Source organism: Lytechinus pictus, chromosome 15, assembly GCF_037042905.1.
Source record: "Lytechinus pictus isolate F3 Inbred chromosome 15, Lp3.0, whole genome shotgun sequence".
Lineage (NCBI taxonomy): Eukaryota > Metazoa > Echinodermata > Echinoidea > Temnopleuroida > Toxopneustidae > Lytechinus > Lytechinus pictus.
The window spans coordinates 6,137,090-6,162,255 of NC_087259.1; the positions used below are offsets into that span (position 1 = coordinate 6,137,090).

The 25,166-nt window shown below is 37.1% G+C and overlaps 1 protein-coding gene across 1 annotated transcript in view; it reads right to left on the reverse strand.

The window, feature by feature from the left end:
* LOC129278224 (heparan sulfate 2-O-sulfotransferase 1-like) overlaps positions 1-24,921 on the reverse strand; it is a 45,706-nt gene extending 20,785 nt beyond the window's left edge. The window contains exons 1-2 of the mRNA XM_064110643.1: positions 24,873-24,921; positions 23,883-24,130 (exon numbers count right to left, since the gene is read on the reverse strand). Of these exons, the coding sequence (XP_063966713.1) occupies positions 23,883-24,130; positions 24,873-24,921 (297 nt within the window). The remainder of the gene's footprint in view (positions 1-23,882; positions 24,131-24,872) is intronic.
* Positions 24,922-25,166: the final 245 nt, after the last annotated feature.

Sequence of the window (25,166 nt, forward strand, 5' to 3'; positions counted from 1 at the left end):
TCAAACAAAATGAAGGTAGACCATGTGATTAGTGGACAAGTTGGCAGGAGATGAATCAGCAGTTTACCCCTACCCCACCGATATGACTTTCCTACACGAGTAATAAGCCCTATTACTAGGCCTACTATGTTTGTTGTTGTTGTTGTTTTGTTCTTCCTTTGTTTTTTTTCTGTTTCAGTTTGTTGAATATAAACTCCTCAAAAAAGTTTGGAAATCTGAGTTTGGCCATTAATTCCTCCCAACTCCCGATGTTACACAATGCATATTTGATATTATTCAAAAGATTATTTAATTTTCTTTAAAATGGTACCCGACATGATATGATTATGGTTCACATGGAGGTGCAGTGCTTTGAAATGTGGGGCAAGGTCAAAATTCACAAGTTGCATTATGACACAATATTGAACTTCACTGTTCTTTTTTTTCTGTGTTGATGAGTGAATTTCTCAGCAGTTTCTTTTGTTTTCATGCACCTTAGCATCATCGGAATCAAACACAACTCTGCACAAGCAAACACATAAACAAAGAAACATGCATGGGTACATGCATTTCAAACCACTACTCAAACAATGTTATCTCACAGATCTCCTTGTTAATGTTGATGCTAAAGTTTATGAAAACAAAAGAAACCGCTGAGAAACACACTCATCACCGTGGAAAAAAGAATAGTTACTTCCACTATTGTGTCATTTTGCAACTTTTGAATTTTGACCTTGCCTCACATTTCAAGACATTGTACCTCCATGTGAACCATAATCATATCATGTAGGGTATCATTTGAAAGAGAATTAAATGATCTTTTCATTGGTATCAGTCACACATTAACATTCACTAAAACCGAGGAGGGAATATCGTATCAAAGTCAGATTTCCAAACAGTTTTTGAGGGGTTTGGTACCAGTACAAAGGTTGTAGCAGCCACTGAAATTTTAGCCCCAACATCAAAGCCTATGTCATGGAAGTGAGGAGGGGTGAAACTTGCTTGCATAAGATGTCACAAATCATAACTTTTCATGAAATACATGTACTAACTGGAATCAGTATATATGATGGCATCTAAAAGGAAGGAATCAAATTTAAATCAGCATCATAACAGGGACTGCTTTTAAAAAACCCAGGGATTTCGTCACTCATAGACTACTAACTTACTCCGTCAAGCAAATCTATCCATACATCTTGCCTGAGCTTTTCTGCTCAAGGCCCTGATCTGTCAGCTTGCCTCGTCCTTTCCCATCCTTTCCAATTACTCCTGCAGCCACACACAAATTGCCTCTATCAATCAGAAACAGTTACGCTGCATTTTCTCATGGTCTGCATGCTCTATTTAACCCATGTACCTGTCACAGTTACAATCCCAAAAGAGATGTTATATTATTTGGGTGCATTCACACCAGACAAATTATGGGCAATTCAAATATTCGAGTTATAATTCAAAAATTTGAATTATAATGTTGGAAACACATTCAATGACCATACCATTACTATAGAATCTACTCTTGTTTAATTGATATCATACAGAACCTTGACTAAAGCTTTAGATGGGCTTTAACTACCAAATCAAGTCACTCGTTTAGAAGATGTTGTAAATTTCTTTTCTTTCCTGGTTTTAACTATTTGGTCTGAGCTGAAATTATGGTGGCAACATTTATCAGAAATGGTTACACTGCATTTAAATTAAAATTAATAGGCCTATACTGTAGATTTCAGAACCTGATTTTTCACATTGTGATAGTGCTCACACAAACAGGAAGGGGAAAACTCTCATGGGAGATTTGACCCCCCTCCCCCAAAAATCCAATCGTGATTAGAATTTTCAAATTCAAATGCTTTTTCCTAACCCTAAATAGTCAACTTGGATAAATATCCTCTGAGGAAATATAAAGATGAATCTAAACCCGATATGAATGACAAAAAGATTCTCAGGCTCTTCCCCTAATTACCATTCATTTGATTTGATCTTCAATTATTCCGCAGCTGTAAATTGGCCTATCAATCAGTAATATGCAATCAACATAACTGAAGGCACGTTATCAGAGAGGAAAGTATCCTATTATCTAAGCAGCGGCCGCAGTTGTAGCTTTAATGTCAGACTATGAACTGTATAAAGCGACATGTCTGATAGGGCAAGACTACAAGTCAATGGGTGTGACGTACTCACCCACAAGTACAAAAAAAATTGACTCTTAACAAATTTTTTATCCTTAATTTAAGGAAAAAATATGACATGAGCAGAAAATAATTTAGTATATGACCGGTAATAATATCTCCTCCCGAATAATTTTATACCATATTCATGCTCTATGTCTTTACTGTTGGATAATTAGTAGGTATTCTTTACAGTGATGTACGTTTTGACTTGCGCCTAAGAAAGGCATGACTTCAATCAATGAATCCAGATATCAATGATGTCATATTCATGGATGTCGATCACGGGGGGGATGGGGGGGGGGATATATCCCCCCCAATATTTCAAGTATGGGGGATGGCCTGTATTATCATCCCCCCCCCCAATAATTCAGGGTAGAAAAATTGTAATAATGATGATGAAAAAATGAAAAGTTTGGTAATGGTGATTATAGTGATGATTAAAGTATGCCATCAATCAGTTTGTTTCCCTCGCAGTTTGTGTATATTGTTATTAAATAAAAACATTCTTTTCCAGGACTTTTAAACAGATGGGTGGAGGTTCAAGATGAAAAAGAATGAAATGTTTATGTACCTGTTTTCAATATACTTCCTCGCACTTCGAATTATTATTTTATGTGCAATAGTATGCTTCTTTTCATGACTACAAAGTGATTGCCACATTTTAAGGTCTTAATATAAAACATTTCTTGTCCGTGGTTATGTTCGCATTAGTGAGATATGTCTGCTCTCCATGAATTCCCAGATTCAGTCCTTAAAATGTCCCTTTTTCTGATCTCAATATAAAAAATTTTCAGGTCGCGCTTCGCGCTCGCATCATTTGGTTAATGAAATACGTATGGTCTTAGTGAATTCTTACAAACAAGCTTTAGAATGCCCCTTTTCAGGTCTGAATTTCCTAAATTTTCAACTCGCGCTTTGCGCTCGCAATATTTGATTATTGAGATGCGTATGTTAATAATCATGATTACAATGACTTCAAGTGTTTCATGTGTAATTCTAACAAAATCTGCAAGCGCTTAACACTCGCATTAGATGACTGTGGTGAGATATGAAGTGGATTCCTTAAATATAGTCCTTAAAATCTCCCTGTTTGGGGTCAATATATACAAAAAATTCAGCTCGCGCTTCGCGCTCGCATTGTTTAGCGAGACAGGTACGTATCATGATTACAAAAAGTTGATTATAATGTCTATGTGACTCAAAATTTTTGCTGGTGCCCCCCAATGCCATGACCCACGGTACGCCACTGGGCTTACTTGTAACACAAATTGAATTTAAAAAAAAATTATATAAATACAGTACACTGCAACAATGAAGGTATTTCCAAGAGCACCATGCATATCAACCACTCCCAAATGTCCTAACTTGTGATTTTAGTGGGGGTAATATTGAAAGATCCCCATCCACATGAATATTTGTGTCAATCATCCCCCCCAACCAAGAATACCGATCGACACCCATGGTCATATTCCTACAAGGGTTGCATTAAAATCCATTGCAAAACACCTTTTCAATAATTAACATCAAAATTGTTTAATAAACACTTTGTAGTATAAATTGTCAAATTGATTTCATTGAGAAGGGGGGTTTCCAGATATGTTTACTAACTCATGTAGGATTATGACATCATTGGCTTCATTCATTGCAGACATGCCTTACTTTGGCGTAAATCGAACTTAACATCACAGTAAAAAATACCTCCTGATTATCCAAGCATAAACAAATATCACATATATATGGTATCAAATTATTTGGGATAAGGTACTCTTTCAGGTCATATAATGTGCTCATGAAATATTTTCCCCTTAAAGCTAAATGACAGTAGTTGCAGTAAAATACTGATTTCGTGAGAAAGTCTGTAAAACCAAGGTTAAGTATTATTTAGTATATCATCGTGGATCTAGATCTGGTACAGTTACATAAACTGAACTTTGTGAAATCATAATATCTAGGCTAAAAAACAATCACACTGAAGATTGCCAATACAGATAGGCACATGTGGGACAGTGTATTATTATTGCTGGAATAAAGACCTACGGAAGTGACAGAATCCGTGCTTATTTTGCCTATTTCTCAGCAATTACATCCAGAATCCTTTGGCACATATTTTTTATTTATACAAACAGACACTTTGGTGGTCATTTCATTGGATTCTGTACGAACTCATTTTGAAATCGTTACCACAACTGGAATTTATCTTTTTGTCACGCTATGAACTGTATAAAGTGACATGTCTGATAGGGCAAGACTACAAGAGTGGGTGTGAAGTACTCACCCACAACTGTCTTTACCCTCTCAATATAAAATTATACCAATCAGGAGCTCATTTGAAGAAAAATCAAACACAAAGTTCCCTGAGCTACAAAGGATTCTTTGCGTCAAACATTCAGTTCTCCTAATTTGTTCACAAGAGCTGTAAAGATCCTTGTGACTTCTGAGAAATCCCTGCAAAAATTTTCATACCTTTGAAAATTACCTCCGAACCTGTGGGTATTTCCAGGAAATTACCAAATAATTTGCTCTCACACTGTTTTAGAATTTCTCATCAGAACAATTTCTTTATTTGTATACCTCAAATGCTTTCTAGTTATCTTTATCCATTAAGAGAAGGAATTCCAGCTTGGGAAAATCACAAATTGCCCCTCTCGATCAAAGCTGCATACATAATGCATTCACATTGAAATCATCATGCCCTACAGAGATGATGAAGTACCTTATGAAATAATTAAAGAAAGCCATTTACCAAGAGGTTTCTTCCAGCTAAAACACCGTACAGCAATAATATATCAGTGCGTTGTGAATAATAAATTTGTTAAGAGGGCAATTTAGTATTTCAATCATGTTTTGCTCTGGCTCTCTGGCTGCAGATAGCCCCCATTAATCACAAAATACCCCTCCTACTACCAGATTATTTAGATTTGAATTGCTCATTCTGCAACAGAGTGCATACATAAAAGCATTTTATGATTTTAACTTCTATGGTTTGCTAAATGTAAATCATTCAATAAGAAAAAAAAAGTAATCATGATTTAAAATTATTTGACTTTCTTAAGTCAGGCAAAACTATCATTAATGTAGCTAGAAGGAAGTGCCCAACTGCCCCCAAAAAGACAAAGAGGGGCAAAAGAGAAAAACCAGAGTGAAAGACATACAAAAGGAAGCAGTCCAAGAAACAGAAACATCTTCTTTCAGTTTCCAGTTTTTAGTTAGTTCTCATTTCCTACAGACCAGTAAAAAATCCATAAATTCCTTTTCCAAAAATAACTCGCAGAAGTTTCTGTGCTTCACATACTACATGTACTTCTTCATTTCAACCTGTCGGTAAAAAGGTCATTTTTTATTCCACTTAAATTGAATAATGGCATGAAAAGTATGATGGGTCAACCCAGTTGCATACCAAAATATTCATCTTGCATACTGATTTTTTTCTCCTCGCTTTCATTTGTATACTGCTTTTTTTTTTACTCAGAGAAAACTGACAAGAAATAATGGAGATATTGCTCGCGAAATAGAGGAATGTAGAATCCAGTTTTGAGAAAAAGTCATTTCTCATAGAGATTGCATGCAAAATGAGCGAAAATGACATGCCTCTATAAATCGCCATTTTCAAGGATGATACGTTCCTTAAATTGAAAATATAGCCAACACATCAGATAGAGTATGTCCTCTCTTTCTATCTCTCTCTCTCTCCCTCTCATCTATCTATCATCTATCTCTCTCTCCCTCTCTAACTATCTATCATCAATCTATCTATCTATCTATCTATCTACATGTATCTATCTATCTATCTATGTATCTATCTATCTATCCAACTCTCTCTCCATCTGCCTCTCCATCCTTTTCACCTTTATGTCTCCCTCTCTCTCTTTTATTTATTCATTATCTATTCCTTTAGTCACATGTAAGAGTAGCTTGTTCATCAATTTATAATCCTCTTTGACTCTTTCATGAGGCCTTGAATAAATGTATTTCACTGACACCACAATATGTCTCACCCATCTTACTTTACAAACCCTATTTAAGTGCAAGTCCACCCCAACAAAGAGTTTGAATGACAATGAAAAAGCAAACAAACATAAAGATGAAAATTTCACAGAAAACCAAATTTATGAAATATATAAGATTATTTGCCATCTTTAACTTTTGCTTGATTTCACGTGTTATATGCACATCCTGGTTGGTATACAAATGAGGCAGTAAATGTTGTCATTTACTCACTATTTTTCTTTTGTATTTCATCATATAAAATATAAAGCGCAACTTGCGAGGTGATTTTATGGATAGATCCAGGGGATCAATTAGAAGTCTTTCCTCGGCTAGATTCCTTCAATCACTGCTGGTAATACTGGCCACAACCCCACCTGATTGGTCAATTGTGGTCATAAGTCACTAAAATGTGACTATGAAACTAGTCTGCAGGCACAGACCCTGACTGAAACTTTGATCCACAAGTGGGTCTTCACACAAAGACTACTAGTAGCACATATAAAACTTGCTGTTTCAGAGCAAGAGGGCCTTCAGTGCACAAGTCATTATATACTGCACATTCAGACCCCTTTAAACTGGAGTGAAGGGTCTGCACAGTAGACTAACTGTCAAAAGGGTCTAACCGTCATCCTGCTCCTACCACGCTCCTCTACACCTCCCTCCCCCTCATCCATCTTCCCTTCATCTCCATCTCCCATTATCCCTTCTTTTCTTCCCCTCCTCAATTCCAAATGCACATCACAAACAAGTGATTTATGCTTTGAGCAGGATAAACATTCTCTTGGGATCCCTAGCTTTGCTAATGAAGACAATTAGGCGTCAGCGACTCCTCGTATAAACCTTAAGTGTGGCACCATTGGCTCTTTCAACTCTCTCACTGCCATGGAACCTTATTCCCAATAAATTCCATGTTTTTATTATTGTGGGAATGAACAGCTTCAGCACGACCAGCTATTAATGCTTTTCCATGCAATCAACCCTCTGAAGCACTCTCAAACCATTAACCATATATGCAATGCGCTAAAACCAGACATTTGTTTTGGTAACATCCCCCCCCAAAAAAAAAAATTCATATTCCAATTCACTAGATTACACATGTATAATAAAAATATAACGCCTGCATATTTTTATCTGTATTTAAAACCCCTTATCAGGCATGCAATGGGCTGAAAATTTCAGGATATAATCTTTATCCATACTTTTCTGTAAATAAGTCCTCACAGGGCTACTGTCAAATGAAAAATGAAAACACCAAGAGAGAATGCGAGGTACGAAGTCTAAATTCTAACGGCTGAAACAATACAAAATTTTAAATATAATGTTGGATACCCATTCAATGACCATTCCATTACTAAAGATTCTACTCTCCAATGCATATCATATTATTGACCCTTTTCATAAAAGCTTTTAATACTATAGATGGGCTTTAAGCACCAGAGCAAGTCACTATTTAGAAGATGATGAAATTATTTGTTGTGTGCTCGAAATAAAATGGAAATCATCCAAAAATATCAACATTTCACACATGGTGGAGTCATAATAAAATTGGACCAAGTTTCCTCTTTTTTAAAATCAGGAAGCCCCTGGAAGTTGAATCACAATAGGTGGTTTCACACATGCATCGTCACAAAATATTTCATATATTTATACTATACGGTAAAAAAAAATACTTGCATATCCCTGAAAGAACAAATTTGCAAATTTTACTTATTAAAATTACAAAAACCTTTTTTGCAGGGATTTCTCCAAGGTCGCAGGAAGATTTGAAAAGTGACAGAAAATCAGGAGATCTGGGTCGCGTTGCATAAAAATGACCATAATGGAACTTTACCATTCAACGGTAACTACCATGGCAACAATGCTCAACAGTCAATAGCCAATCAAAATCAAGGATTCCATGAAAGATACCACTGGATGGCAAAGTTTATGCCATGGGGCCCTGTAGGCTCAGACCTACAAGCACATTATATATGGCTTCAACAGGTGTGAGTGCAGAAAAATATTCATTGCTATTCTGAGGCATTATAAAAATGTTCTCACAACTTTTTTTTTACATATATTTTTTTTGTGAGAAGGCAGGTGTGAAAGAACCCAAAGAATGACTCATATCAAAATGAATCACTTCTATTATACCAGGATTGATGGTTGATAATATATCAAACCACTTCTTTAACATAATAAACATTCTACTGGATTTCTTTTTTTCTTTTCCCCACAAAGTCCCAATTTATCCCAATTTAATTGGATCAGCACATTCAAATTGCCCTGATCATGGGATTCCAATTGCATTTTGCAATCTATCTTTATCAAAATTGCGGGTCTGTAATACAATAATTTGTATAGACCTACATATTCTAGCACCAACAACACTGCCAGAGAGCAGCAAGTTTTTCACACAAACATGCGAAAACTTCAAAAAGAAACAAGATTGAAAAGCAGAGATGACACTTCAGGGTTTGTCTTATTGTCCATGCATTTCCAGGGACTCGATTTTAAGGTGCGCGAGAGCAATCGCGCGCTACATGCGCGCCTTAATCCATTTTAGGTAGCGCGATTAATAGCGCGCCTCGCGATCGCTGAGCTGCGCGGAAATCTGAATGTCGCCCCCGGAATTACTGCCGAGTGATAACAACTCAACGGCCCACTAGCGCCATATGCTCGAGCTCCGCTTACCATTTAAAAATCATCCAAAATCCACACTCAAAATCATGAATAAGCCTTGAAAATAGCGAGGAGCGCAGTTTCAAATTTTGCGTCTTTTTTTCTGTACCACGTATTTCCATACACATGTTACCAGGTATGGAAAAAAATCTACGCAACGGTCGGGAAAGAGTTGCATGTAAAGGGGTCCATTATGACTACCACCATGTGCAATTTCGAATGCACATGTTTCCCTTACAGATATCACAATTCTGTGATAAAAGAGGAAATAAATACCAGAGTCTAGTAACCTAGCATTGGTGAGTTGTCATTCGGCTTTGCTTTTCAAAACGGCCTATTAACATCCAAAATAAGTTACCTTATTTATTAATTATAACTAAAAAATCATTTGTTTTCTTTTTCTAGGGGATGAGGTAAATATCAGACAATAAATCATCAAACAAAGCTCCATCTATTTTACAATGCCGGCGGCAGGCTCGCGCACGCATTGGCGTTTGTTCTAGCTAGCCAGTCGGAGCTCTGTCTCTCTGCCAGAGCTCTGGGGGACAATTCGCTCAGTAAAGGCCTCAATGATGGTGATTTTCTGTTTCAGACAGAGTTTACATTTCAGGTATATTATTCAAAACTGCCAATAAAGTTTGATGATTTCTTCATTGTCATGTATATTTAAGTTCTTAATGAATACATTCTCACCGAATTTAGACTCCCCCAGAGAGAAATGCAATTTTCATGGAGATCTGCGTTTTCAAAGAACTTCAGGAAAAGTTAGGGTATGTCACTCATCCTACGAACGAGGTTATGTGGGCCTTTATTACATGTACAAGGCCGAGTACAGGGTATTGTACTGGAATAGACGGAGTAGAAATTAGATATTGAATTCATTTATATCCAAGTCCAACTCACAGTCACACACACACGCACACACACACCCACATCCAAGATTCTAAGCATGAAAAAATAACTTTAAAAATCATACAATATCAAACAAAAAGTAATATAATTCATTATTAATAAGTGAACAGGTATTCCTCAAATACAAAAAGAGCATTTAAAAATAGCCCCCGAAATTTGACAAAAAATTTAAAATGGAGCCCCCGAAAAAAAAAAAATTGTCAGTGACTTAACTTTTAGCCAAAGTCAAAACCTCACTCAAACAGGTTTTATATCACACAATCTCATTACAATACATTGTAAAAAATTATATTTCAAGAATTACAATAACATGTTCAATGAGGTACAGCATCAATATTGCGTATTCGATTGTTTCCTTCCTTTGGTTGTTGATTGTAACTTAGTACATATATTTCCTCCATCCGTTTTGTTAATTGGACAAAACGCTCCCCTTGTATGTGGAAGAAAAGCTTTTTGCAGTGCTCCTCTACCGCTCTCCTTAAAAGTTCTAGGAGAGCTTTTTATTGCTCCCCTCATAATTATTAAACTGAGTCCCTGCATTTCAATGTTTTATTTCTTTTTTGCTCAGTATTGAACGATACAACAAAAAGAGAATACTCAGAAGCCTAGGCCTATATGTCTTTTTGCAAAATAATACCCCAAATAGCCCTTCTAAATCACATGCTAGGGCCGTTTAGAATTTCAGAGGATATTATTTAAGACATTCAAGAGCCATTGAGACCCCTAATGGCCAGCTTTTCAGGAGAAGACTTTCATTTAAAAACCGGCCTACTGTGGTACTCAAGTCCCCTTGCACAAGCAATTCCAAAGGCTCATTAGTTTGTAGATGATCTTCATTACTCAAATGTCTAAAGCCCTTGGGTCTGCCATCATTTGTCTTACTCATCCATCCGTAACCCGGGTCCTGTAACACAAAGGTTAGCGATTAATCATAAGCTTGATTTTTACGATTAATTGTACATTGAAGTCAATGCAATCAATCGTAGAAAAATGTTCTACGTTGATTGCTAGGCTTCGTGTTAGGGGACCCAGGTCCCTGAAAAAGACTGCAGAAGATGCAGGCAGAGATAAATGTTGGCATTATAAAGCACTCTTCTAAGAGAGGTAGAGGTGTTGTGGCTCAGTGGAAAAGCCTCCTGACTTTGAACCACAAGGTTCCGGGTTCGAATCCCACTGCAGCACTTGTGTCCTTTGGCAAGGCGTTTATCAACATTTGCCACTTTCTACCCAGGTGTAGTAAATGGGTACCCGGTAGGTAATTCCTTGAATGCTCGAGTGTCTGATCAGGATAGCCGTGCCAAAGCCGGGGCAATAGTTTGCAGCACTTAGAAACATTGCTTTATTATGAACGCTAAAATGTTGCATATAGAGCTGAGAAGACACACAAGCCTTCCAAGGGCATTTCAAAAGGTTACAAGCATCTTGAAAAAGGTTAAACCAAGGTGATATCGTTAGAGTGATATCTCCTTGGTTAAAAACTTTCAAGACTTTTATTTCACATTCATAATAAGAACAGGAATTCAATTTAAATCTTAAAAGATTAAATTTCAAATAATTGTAGATTTGAAAATGAATCTTAGGATTTTACATCTAAATTGGAATCATCCACACCCAACCACAACCCTGCTGCGTAAAATAACAAAGATAACTTTGTCATCCAATTCTAAATTCCAATGAATCCTTGATTTTGATTAGCTGTTACGTATCTTTACCATGGTAACCTCCAAGGAATCCTTCATTTTGATTGGCTGTTAGGTACCATTACCATGGTAGCTCCCACATGATGGCATAGACACTATTATACTAGGGGTTCTGGAATTATTTTAAATCTGTTATGTTAGAGTGGGGCTTTAAATCTTCAAGCAGATGGCAAAATCTTTGTAGGAATCTTTTGACTTGCTAACTTCCCTTGAACCAGATCTCCTAGGCCAATGCTCTTGTTGAGGAAGTCATTCAGGGGATACTCTCACAACGGAAGTTTACCGTGTCAATGATTGTCTTTGCTTCAAGGGGTAAACTTGAAACCTATTTGCGGGCACCAAACACCACTTATAAAGATATTGTTTGCATTTTTAGCAAGATTTGATGGAATGAAATTGAAACCTGTGCTATGGAAAACAAAACACTTAAAAAGCAAATATAGACCTGTACTTTTCACTGCTTGGGTACAACCCATTTTCAGTTGACATGCCTACATAAATCTTGGAAACAGAGAAATTTATTTAAATATACTTGAAATGTCCTTAATTATCCTGTTGTACAAAGGCCTTGCATTTAATGGACATGCTAATATTTTATAATTTTTTAGACTGTCTCTCTTAACCTACATGTATGCACTATTTGCTTAGCTGGGGTTGATGCCTCGACCCAGGACCATCGCCCAGCTCATGAATATTGATGATTTTGCAACACAGCATGCGTTTAACATCTAGACTTTCAGTTTCTGTTTAATATGGGCTAGTGCTTAGGCCAGTTTTTCATTAGCCTGGTTTGGTTTTTAAACTACAGCTCTTATTAACACAATTACCTGGCTACCCCAATGCTGCAGTCACATTTCCCCTACGGCGGCCATAATGCGAGTCGAAAACAGCCATTTTATCAATTTTTATTCAAACCAACTATTACGAAGCTGGTAAAAAATGTTTAAACAGCTGTTTTCAACTTGCCTTATAGCCGCCTTTTTTTAGGAGAAATGTGACTGCACCAATAGCCAGGTAAACCTGCTTTTTAGCAGGGCCTGATAGAACCATACTATTTACCATGCTATATCCATGTATTTCTTTTGTGTTTTGTGACACATTATATTCACAATTAAAAAAAAAAAAAGATTTCTTCTTCTTCTTCTGGTGTACTGCCTAACACCCCACGTGGGTGCCAACTGGGCAGGAATTTGATGGTGATGGTACCCACTCATAAAGCAGTGCTGCACCAGCTCGAGTTTGCTCAATCTCGAGATTTTAGCCAGATCAGCCCTCTTCGCGATTAATCTCAAGATTCAAGAATCCCCGTCTCTCTCCACCATTGCAAGAGCGATTCGTGCACGAGCGAGGTATCGATGTGTTGTGGTGTGACGCCATGAATAAATAATCGTGAGTGCATCTGCACCTGCAAATTAGCATGATAATTTGTAAAATAGCGCGCTATTTTGCAAATAATCCCAAGTTGACTTGGGATTGCAATTTGAAGATTAATCCAGCGAACTAGCACGATAATTGCGTCTCCATTACAAATAATCTTGAGATTGTTCAGATCGGGATATAGTGCACTAATTTGAAAACTCGGGCTGGTGCAGACGGCCCTATAAATGTAAACTATGATGATGATGAAAATGAGCCTAATTCAAATCAACGACCTATTATCTTATCGTACATATGCACACATAATTTTTTTGTAATTCTTCCGATATAAGTGTCTGTAAAGTGGTTCCAAGAGGATCAGGTTATTAGTTACATAACACCCTGTCTGATGTGATTAATGATCAACAATTTACTTTTTTCCCCAACTTTTATGGTCAGCTGTCCTTTCTCCTTCCCTGGGAGTTCTTTATCTCGCTGAGCAGAAGCAAAATCATTTTCCCCCAGGATTATCAACAATACCAATCAGAATACAACAGAATTCAAACGTATTTGAGGTTTAAAAGGTTATCAATTTGTAGGGCGTATGAATAAATTCCCTTTACAAGCTTTACAAAGTATTCCAATTCAAAATTAGAAAAGAAATGCTGCCTGTAAAGGGATCTCGCCAAAAGATAAATTGCAACTAAACTGAAAGTTCAACAGTTCTCATTTTATGCCTTGAACATCTTCCTTTGGCCATGATCATGATGTAGGCCTACTCAAAGGGAAAGTTACACAAAGATAGAAAACTGAGACAGCTCTCTCCAAAAAAATCTATTGGACAACGACTAGGTCTTAGTAAAAATAGATAAATTGAGTCTGTTTCTTATGACGACAAAATTGCATTTGAAATACAACCGGAATTCATATCACTGACCAGAATTTAATGAAAAAAATAATCTAATATGCTTTTCACACTGCACTTTTTCTGTCTGTACCTGCAGACTTATACCCCTTTCATATTGCGCTTTTCACCGGCGAACTTCACCGGCGAAGTTCGCCAGCGAAGGGGAAAGTGTCCAGTATGAAAGGTACACAGGAGAACTTCACCGGTGAACTTCTCCACCTCTAGAGTCTAGAGGTGGAGAACTTCGCCGGCGAAACTGTTTCACCGGCGAAGTTCGCCGGTGAAAAGGCCAGTATGAAAGCAAACCGGAGAACTTCTCCTCTTTAATGACGTCAGAGGTCAATTTTTTTCTCTCCCGAAGTCCCTTGTACCGAGATTCCGCGCGCGATAGTTGCAAGCTCAGCTGAATGCTATGGCCAAGTAGATACACTCGAACATAATTTTTTTTTACTAACAATATTTATTAAAAAGCACTTTTTACATGTATAAAATGCGCTAAAATATAAAAACAAGGTGATATTGTTTGTTTTTATCGTAATACTTCCAAAATATGTTATAATTATTTTTTGATACCTTTTTGTAATAGGTAAGAAGTAATGTTTTACAATTTTCTTTCGTTTGTTCTGCAATCGCCTGTTGACTTTCGCCGGGGAAGAAATGTCAGTGCGAAAGGTACATTTTTTTCTTCGCCTGGGAAGTGAGGAATGTGAGGCGGAGAAGTTCGCCGGTGAAGTTCACCAGTGAAAAATGAAGAGGGCAGTATGAAAGGGGTATCACTTTAGGCTGCATCAAACCACTTTTCTTGAGTAAAGGGTGAACTACCCTCCCCCCCTTAACCCGCTTTCCCCAACAGTACCTAAAATGCATCAACAATATTAAACATGATTAGTTATGTCAATTGGGGAGTTAACGCATGCATGAAAAATTCAATCACACTCGGCCAGGCATATCAATATTTAGCATTCAGGATGACAGGTGATCGATTTTGAGTAAACATTCAATTTTTCCCACACAACCTTTACAATTTGCTTGACTCACTGGAACCATGTAGTTTCTTTTCCTGAATAACGTAATCACCATGGCAACAATTCTTGCCAGACCTAAGATATATCTAGATGATTAAACAATCCAAGAAACAGTATACTTTTATATTGAAGTGATGATTTTAAAATTTAATGATACATTTTGAAAACATGATGTTGGACAAGCATTCGATCATACTTCTCAGTATTTTCCTGGACATCAAAGTGTTGTGGCCCAGTGGACTAGTCTTTGGAATTTGTAAAAGAGGGTTGTAGGTTCATATATCCCAGTCATGGATTTTTTTCTTCAGCAAGATATTGATCCATAGTGTGCTGCACTCGACCCAGGTGAGGTGAATGGGGACCCAGTAGGATTTTATTCCTTGACGCTTTAATAGCGTTGATATGGCAGCTCGGCTACTACAGTGTGATACTAAATACCAAGCGCAATTTGGTATATATGCACATAACTGTGAGCTTTACAAATGGATGTATCATTATGACCATTAAGTTTTGTATTCTATTGATTATTCATAAGAACAATTTTACCACCCATTAGACTTCTGCAAATATTACGAAAACCTACACCATATAGGCCTATTTATATAAATTGTGCAGAAACTTGATAGTTTAAGATGTACAATATACAGTGCATATCAAAAAAAAGTTTACACTTAGAAAAATTCCTGTAAAATTATACATTTGTAAGATCCTGAAGATTTTTCCACATTTTAACATTGGTACAGATCCATTTAAGCAAATGACGATATAACTGTCGAAAAATATTTCCGCTTGAGTGAGCACCACTTACTTTTGAAAAGTTAGTGAAAAATGATTTGCGCAGAACTTTGAAATAGTTATGCGAATAAAAGAAGAGCTTAATCATGAAGAACACGTGTAATTTAGCTAGTAAAATTGATTTGAAGATATCTTTTACCTTTTTTAACTTGTTTCCTTGCCCAAAACACTTCGAAGAGTGCACTGTGCCCCATCCACTCCCCCAAACACAGAGGCCATCGTGACGATATTTGCTTTACACTGAACTGTGATTACATGAAATGGCTTAGGCTGGATATTCAATGTGTTAATCATTGCCAAGCTTGGGAAAAGTGTGGAGAAACAAGTATTAAATGAAAAATGAAATGTAAACCCACTTTAAATGATAAAAATTTGGTGAAAAAATGCTGGAGATGTCTGATATAAACATTTGTTCAGATTCAGTTATGTCCTCAGATCCAGCTGGCACAAAAAGGGTAAAGGTTGTGCTTACTAACCGTTGAAATCTAAATTTGGGTGGCAAAATTGTTACAAATTGCTTGAATATATCCATTTCATTTCAATTAACTAAAAGTGCAAGGGAAATGTATGAGAAATGTTTCGCAGGGAAAGATTGATTTCACCCTTTCCCCTTGACACAGCGTGAAAATGAGCATTTCTGCGCAAACAGATTTCTGCGAGCTTTACAAAAATGGACAGTGCTCACTCAAGTGTAACATTCTGGCAAAACTTTTACTTTCATTGGATAGATGACACCCAAACCCAAGAATGTATGTGAAAAAATTACCCACATGTTGTATATTTTTTTAATTCCCAGGGCTTTTTCAAAGTGTAAACTTTTTTTTGATACGCACTGTAGTTTGTTTTACTCTTACAATTACAAATTAGGGTGTTAAGTATCGGTTTCCAAATTTAAACTGCAACATGAATCATGATTGAAAACATGATTACAAAACACAAATATGAGAAACAAAGGGTGTGTTCAATGTCCTCCATTACTGGTTGAAAAAGTAAATGTCTTTCAAATCATGATTCAGAGGAAAATTCAAACGTTGAAAAAGATGCATTTGTAAACGCGATCACCTCCAATTTTACAACTTTCAGCATCGCAAATGCAACATTGAACACGATTGAGTTTTTAAAATTTGCTATCGCAGTGGAAGCCTACACAAGCAGGTGCCAAATTGCCCTCTCTTGTAATGGGTCAAACTGCACTATAAACGAAAGCGGGAAATCAAAAGTCGATCAAGATATAAACAGGTATAAACAGTTTCACAGTGCACTGCTGATAGTGTTTGTGTTCTGTATTTTGTAATTGACTTTTTAATCATGATTCATATTGCTGTTTAAATATGAAACTCGACATTGAACACACCAATAAATGCAAAATGAAAGACCATCATCAAACTATGAACATTACTCAGTAATAGTTAAAAATTTATAGTTTTTCATTTTATCCCTTGAAAAATTAAATCTATTTACAAAATCATATCTTCCGATGTTCCTTTATCCTATTTTTCATGAATTTAGTACTCCATTTTGAACTGAATGGAGTTAAATCACTTGCTTTTATTCACACTTTAAGATGTGTATTCTATGACGAATTCCCTGTGTCACTTCTATTTTAAACCACCACTTTTTTTATTTCTGGATTCAATCATAAACAGAATTACTCTAAATCTTTGTCACTTATAAAGAGGAAGGAGGTTTATATTATCTGATTTGGATGAGTATCAAACTTAAGAAGATGACCACATTCTGTAAATTTCATCTTCCTAAAAGGTGCATATTTATGAGACATCAATCCTTAAAGGAGTGCTAAAATAAAAGGTCACTTTTTTTTAAATAACTCAAGACATTTTTTCTTTCAGGTATTAAAGGGGTACTCCGGGCTGAAGATAATAAATAAAAAGAGTCAAATTCACTGAACAAAATGCTGAAAATTTCATCAAAATCTGAAAAAATAACAAATTATTTAATTTTAAATTTTGTCAATACTTTGTGACTTGTGAGGATATGACATCATCAGTCTGTTCATTGAATATTCATGAATACATGCATAGAACTGTTCACTGAAATAATACAAATCTTTAAAATGTCATAACTTTGTTATTCTTTGTCCGATTTTGATCAAATTCTCAGTGTTTTGTTGTTGGATTTTTTTCTGTTCAAATACCATTAATTTCAGCCTAAAGTGCCCCTTTAAGCATCATACAGCCTATTGGATCAAATGCAAGGAACATATGATTTTATTTCAGGCACCCCCCCCCCAAAAAAAAAAAAAATTGTAACCCAACAGTAAAACTTGCAGACTTAATATTGTTATCCACATATGACATCCAAAACTGTTTTGACCAACCCTAATTTTCATAAATTTGAGTACATTTTTAGTGGGCTTTTTTTTAACAATTAAATCCTGCTATTGTATGAGTTTTAACATCCTTTTTGTTATTTTTCATTTTCTAGGGGGCTTTTTTCAGTTTCATAGTTAGAATTCATCTATATGTACTGTACATCTATACTAAATTCTTTTCTTCTTTTTTATTTGTGAGGTGAAGTATCAATAGAAAATTTCCATCTACGTAATGTATACATGTAGAGTGTACATTATAAGAGAAGTTTTCTTTTGCATAGCTGACATTACGGTTATGGATTTAAATTCTGGCACACAATTTATAAAATTTCTTTGATGAAAACATTGTCAACTTGCTCTAAATTGATGTTTCATAACACGTTCATAGCATTAAACACACCATTTTGGTACCCTTCTAGAGCTATTGGAACACTGTCTTTAGAAGCTTCTATTATCATACCTTTCCCTACTCCCCTTCAAGAATATAAGAGGAAAGAAGATAATAGCATACAAATACGGGATCTTCTCTATACACAGAAACTATATAAGTACAACTCTAGACCTAATGGAACTTTAATCCGGATAATGGTTCTAGTCAACCAATTATACTGCATAAAGAATTTGTCTGGGGGTACTTGTACAGATAGGTATTAACAGGTATCAATAAACCCTATCATTAGTTATGGTAAATCCGCCCAAAAGTGTATGTACATGTAACTATTCCATTCCCGGACCGTGACCCAGAGGAGACAAAGCATTGGAGGGGCACTGTATTGTTTGTGAACAATGCTGTGCCCCTCCAATGCTTTGTCTCCTCCGGGTCACTGTCCGCCACTGGCCACTTACATTGACAAGTGGATACCATGCGCGAACAAAATAACACGTAAAAAGGATGTCTTTTTCAAGATAGGCCACGTTACGTACCTAACGTAATAAGGGTGTAATAAAACACTAAAATAATGAAATAGGGTCTCTATTTCGCTAGGAATACTATACATGTTTAGGGTCAAATTTGCGTGGGTATAAAAAAAAATGTTTTATAAAGGACGTACCAACAGTACGATTTGCACGAGGTGTGGGAGGTGGGGCCATACAAAACCCAATGATGTAGGTAAAGGTAAAACCGATGACCGACGTCTGTGACATAACAATAAAAATATCACTGTACTTGTTTAGGGGTTCAATTCAGGGAATACTTGCCAAAAGCATTTTTTTTCCAATCCTTGTTAAGGGTAGGGTTTCAAACGCCAATACTTGTTCAGGGGTGCATTTTCAGAATATGAAAAATACTTGTTTATGGTGCTTTTCGAGACCCCATGGTCGCGCATGGTATCCACTCGTCAATGGAAGTACCCCCCCCCCCCCCCCCCGGATTCCATCACATTAATTGATCCTATAAATGTAAAACGGAAAACAGTTGTAGTGTGAAGGAACTGAAAATGTGTTACATTGGATATATTTACAGATTTTACACTGCAATCTAATTTGATAGGGTGCCCGGTAAAAAAAATATATCCATGTATTTTTGTCTAGTTATATAAAATAATGATAATAGTATAGCTGGATTTATAAAGCTCGTTTTTGCCTGAGGATACAGAGTGCTATTACCATGGGCGGAAATCCCAGGGGGGACAGGGGGGACGTGTCTACTCAAAATAGTAGGGGGGACACAATATCAAATGTCCCCCCTACTATTTTTGGTCTTTTATGATGGTAAGAAATACATCATTCAAAATCGAAATAAAACATGTATTTTAGGACGAGATTACCTTACTTTTGGGATGATAACCTTTTTCTTTTTTTTTCTTGCTTATCAAATTTTCCAGCCCCTTGTCCACCCCTACCTTTTGGGAGAGATTTCTGCCCCTGGCTATTACTACCCCAGCTTTATAGATTTTCGTCTACTTATATAAAATAATGATAATAGTAATAGCTGGATTTATACAGAGTGCTATTATTACCCCTGCTTTATGGGTGTGCTGCCTGTATAGGCACTTAAGCATTTGAGGATTCATTTCTTCCTACCAGGTACCCATTCACCTCACTCGGGTTGAGTGCAGCACAATGAGGGTAAATTTCTTGCTGAAGGAAAACACACCATGGCTGGGTATCGAACCCACGTCCCTCAGACTGAAAGACGAGAGTCATAACCACTAGACCACAACGCCCCCAAAACCTTCTCAATTATTGTTGTTGTTGTAGTTAATTATTATTACCATCATCATCATCATCATTATTCTCTATGGTGTTTTAAAGGGCATCTGCATCAAGAATAATGCTTCGGCATACTGTAGAAGTCCTCTATATGATAATTGCTACATGTGGGTCTAAAAAGGCTGAGTAGAAAATTCTCAATTAAGTTCAAATGGGTGAATTGGGATTAAAAGTGAACAGATCTTGTACGTGAATAGATCCATTTCTTTCATCCTATTAGGTATACATGTAACTACTTTAAATTGTTCCCCATTATATTACAAATTAGGCCTACTACAAATACTAATTTAGGGGTGGTTTAACAAACATGTTGTTGCATATTGTGGTTTAATAATAGCTATAGAAATAAAGTGAAGTAAACCATGCATGATAGGGGGCCACTTCCATTGACGAGTTGATACCATGCGCGACCATGGGGTCTCGAAAAGCACTCTAAACAAGTATTTTCCATATTCTGAAAATGCACCCATTAACAAGTATTGGAAGCAAAACGATACCCTTAGCAAGTATTCTGTGAATCGAACCCCTAAACAAGTACAGCGATATTTTAATTGTTATATATCACGGACTTCGGTCGTTGGTTTTACCTTTACATACATCATTGGGTTTTAGTACGGCCCCACCTCCCACACCTCTCGCAAATCGGCCTCGAAACACATGTTGTTGACTATTGGGGCAAAAAGTATACCTTTATAAAACATTTTAGTCTTTTTTATACCCTCGCAAATTTGACCCTGAACATGTAGCTTTCCGAGCGAAATAGATACCCTTTTTTCATTATTTAAGTGTTTTTGACACCCTTATTACGTTACGTACGTAACATGCCATCTTGAAAAAGACATTCTTTTTACATGTTTTTGGGGTCGCGCATGGTATCCACTTGTCAATGCAAGTGCCCCCCCCCCCCCCCCGGAGTAGTGCACATGTATATGAGTGACTTGTTTGTTTGTATTTATTTCCATAAAAAAAAGATAAAATATATACATGATCAATTTAACATAACATACAGATCATATGGAGGATGGCCCATTTCAGCAGTATTAATAAAATACAGCTGTTCTTCCATGGGGTCCTTTGACTGAAGGGTGTATACTTGTAGTCCCCTTGGTGTAAACATTCATCATTGGTCAAACAATCCATCCATATCATTTCATTTTCACAATGTTTCTTTGGAATTAGTATCTACATGTAACCTACAGCAAAATTTTCTAGTCCAATTCTCCCTGTGTTCCCTCAAACCAGTTAAGCACTGAAAGGTGTCTCTGCCACAACATGTTTTGTCCAAAGACTAAATTCTCTGTTATTGGGGAAACCCTTCTTATTGTGGCTTTCCAATTTTCTCATTCCATTCTCCCTCTTTCATGCATTCAATCACTCCCACCAAACACAACTCTCAGCAACAACAAAGCGCTTTGTCCAAAGAAAGAAATCCCTGAAGTTTTCTGAAGTCAGGGAATAATATGAGTAAGAGGATTGTCGAGTCCCTATGCACAGGCCTTGTGGGGCACCAGCGTTATAGGCTTACCTTACAGGTGAGACATTGGTTGAAATTTTTAGTCAAGGCACAATGTATTCTAGGTGGGTTTTTCTATAAGTTCTTAAGTAAGGAATTTCCTTTTTCATACATATATGAGAGGGCAATCTTCGTAAGAAATTGGACTTGATAGAGTGATTAAACTTTGTCTCTTAGGAAGTTGGACTATATAAAAACTGAGGTCTATGTGGTACTAATAAATGAGTCCTTTTTTCAAGATGGTTTTTTTAAGGTAGTGGTCATGAAGTTGTGGTCTATATAATAAGGAAGTCCTTTAGAGAGAATATATCGCTATAAAAGTCTGTTTTTTATCAAAAGTTATCTTAATCAAAGTGATCTTTATATAGTCTAAGAGGAAAGTTCTATTCATAGAAAGAGGTCTTGATAGAAGAGGGCCTTTATGATGAGGACGTCCTCGCTGTGATATATCATATAAAAATTTGGTCTTTTTCAGAAGCTTGTCTAAAGTTATCATAAGGTGGTCATTATTGGCGGTCAGTAATATGGTCTTTATATTGAGAAGGTCTGGGTGATGAGTCTAGGGGTTCAGGGATTAACCCCCCGCCCCCTCCCCCCTTGGGCTCCCCCAAAAAAAATAAGGGAGAAGGGGTCAAACTCCAACACCCCCTTCCTTGATGATGAGGGTCACAAATGTTTAACCGTACCGCATCTACAAGGGGGGGGGGTTAACACAAAACATCTCAGCTCATCGTCATGGGGTCAAATGAAATGGTGAACTCCCCCCCCTCCCCTTTAGCAAAAGGCTAGATCTACCCCTGTGTCTTTGTCCAATCCATCATACATACCCTCACTACATAACACAAACTCTGCACACATCAGGCTACAGGAGGGACCCTCGCCACTTATTTTCATCCACTTCACCAAAACTTGTTGAATGGCAGACATGTCTCAATTGCTTGGCAAACAAGTTATTGTTGGCCCTCGCTATTTAGTTCTATACCGCCAACCAGCCCCCAACAGCATGATAAATGTAGCATAATTTTAATGTCATTACTCTTATATGTTCCAGAATTTACATTATGTACAAGACAGCTTAGCTTACCTCAGTGAATTAATGAGAAGTCTGGGTGTATATATTGAAGTTTGACAACTCTACCCCCTCCCCTCACCCCATGATTTAGCACTTGCATGAGGATGAGTATGTTTTACCCATGACAACAGGAAGCATTAGTATTGACAGGCATAACAATGAACTTTAAATATCCCTTTTTCATTAGAAGTATTATTATTTGTTTGGCGTCACCTGCGCCTGGGAGGCAAAAAGCAAACTGAATTTCTATGATCCACAGATTGAGGAGTGCAGGTAGACCACTACAACAGGGTTTCCCCCTACTCTTATACGAATAGTGCAGTGGGTTCTTAATTTGCAAAGGTGGTGATTCTCTCTTAAAACGAAGCCTCCATTTAACGTCCTGTCCAAGGGGTGGAGTGTTTTCCACTGTAACATAGCCTGCATCTTTGGAACAGGGGAGAGATGTTTACACACAATGCAGGCTTAAGTCATCCACCCGAGGTGGACTCGAACCCATGACCTTTGGTTCGACAGGCAGGCGTTTTACTGACTGAGCCAACTTCGCTATTTTAGCATTGTAATATATTGCTTAAGAAGATCATGTGTTCAAATCCCACAATAGCACAAGTTTCCGTTGACAAGCTGTAAATATCAACAACGCTCTCCACCCAGGTGCCACATGGGACCCTCGTAATATGGAAAAGACATTGTTGAGGACTGCATGCCCTTAAACACACAAAAAAGAAAACATTGCGACTCAATCCCTAAATCTGTTTCTGTTTATGGTAACTCCCTTATGAACTCGGCAGGACAGCGTTTTGCTGGTAAATGCCAAATCTGAATTGTAGCACTTGGAGTGATATGTACATGTATCAGGAAACGTGTGGTAGAATACTGTAAAATAATTTTTTCTGTAAGGGTGTTCTTGCTCATTGGAGATTCAAGAATAATGTATCATCAAGTACCCATCAAATGACAAAGGAGGCATATCAAAATTTTCAAAAATTGGTGAAACGGAACAGAAGTTTCGTTCTAGATTCAGGGTGAACGATACATCTGGAATCTTTCGTCCACCGTGAATTTAGGGCAACACCAATTTATACCTCAAAGATTTCAAAGACATTTTTTGTCATATGATGGGCATTCGAAAAAAGGTTAATCTGTTCTCAAATCCTTTGTACATTACTAATGCAAAAACATGCTATGTTAGTAGTCAATGTTAAAGATCCTGGGTCAAGATGATGACCAAGGTTCTGCTGTCAAGGTCTCTGAAACTCACCTGGTCCTGGACGGACAACACCTGCGTGTGCTCCACCGTGCAGATGTGAAGGACGTGGTACCTGAGCGTCTCACACAGGGTGTAGGGTAGGCTGGTGAGGGACGTACTGCCGGTCTTGGGCACCCGGTTGTAGATGATCAAGGGGTACATCGGCCTCTGCTGAAACAGTTCGTCCGCCACCAGAGGGGTCGGGACCTTCTGTAGGTGCCTCATGTGGCCATTGTCAAGGGCATCCCGAAGTTGTTTGTCTGCAAGAGGGGTATGAAATTTAATTAATACATAAATAGGCATGATTTGCCTACATGTAGGTGAGGATATCCATATCTTCCGAAAATATTAAAGAATTCAAAGATTTACAACAAACACCAAAGGGGAATACACTCCAGTGAATGAAGAATGTACCAGTATATTGCATGCAGACTACACTGATAGAATCCAATGATAGCACTTATGATTAATACATATATCTATAAGAACCCTTATAAATAATCGGTTTATTTTTTCAAGGGGAAACTAGTTTTACCAAAGACAGAAATATTAAATCATTCATGAAACGTAGTAAAAAAAAAACCGATTCAATATACATTTCAAGTGGTGTAATCATATACATGTAGATGTCTGTATTTCATGAATCTGTGGACAGCCAGGATACACCTCTACATGTATTCAAATCAAAACAAACTAGACTCATACACTATAAATAAATACTGCATAACTATTGCATAATAATACATCATAAACAAGGTGTTTTTGCATATTCATCTGGTAAATTTTAGTTTAGAAGCTTGGTCATTTCAAATTTTAAAGCTTTACTTTAAATTACACATATTATTATTAGCTTTGATCTTGGGAATAGTACTCATTCTCTGTCATTATCTGGATCCCGTATCACCAGGGTTAGCGATTAATTATACGCTTGATTTTAAAAGGAATTGTACATTGTAGTCAATGCAATCAATCATAGAAAAATGTTCTGTGATTGATTGCTACCCTCTGTGTTGTCGGACCCTGGACTGTCTTCGAAACCATCCTTGTACATGTCACTTATGCTTTTCACACTGCACTTTTTTTTCCTGGGGTTAAGCTTAGCCCACTTCGTTTTCACACTGTTTTAGCAAAGTGGGCTTGCACGGTAAATAGTACGGCCCTGAAAAAAAGCAGAGTTAGCCGGCTTATTGTGGTGTTAGCACCACAATTGCGGTGCTAAGAGATGCAGTGTGAAACGAAACAGGGCTAAGAAAAAGTGGGGCTAAGCATTAATAGCCAATCACAGAAGTGCACATT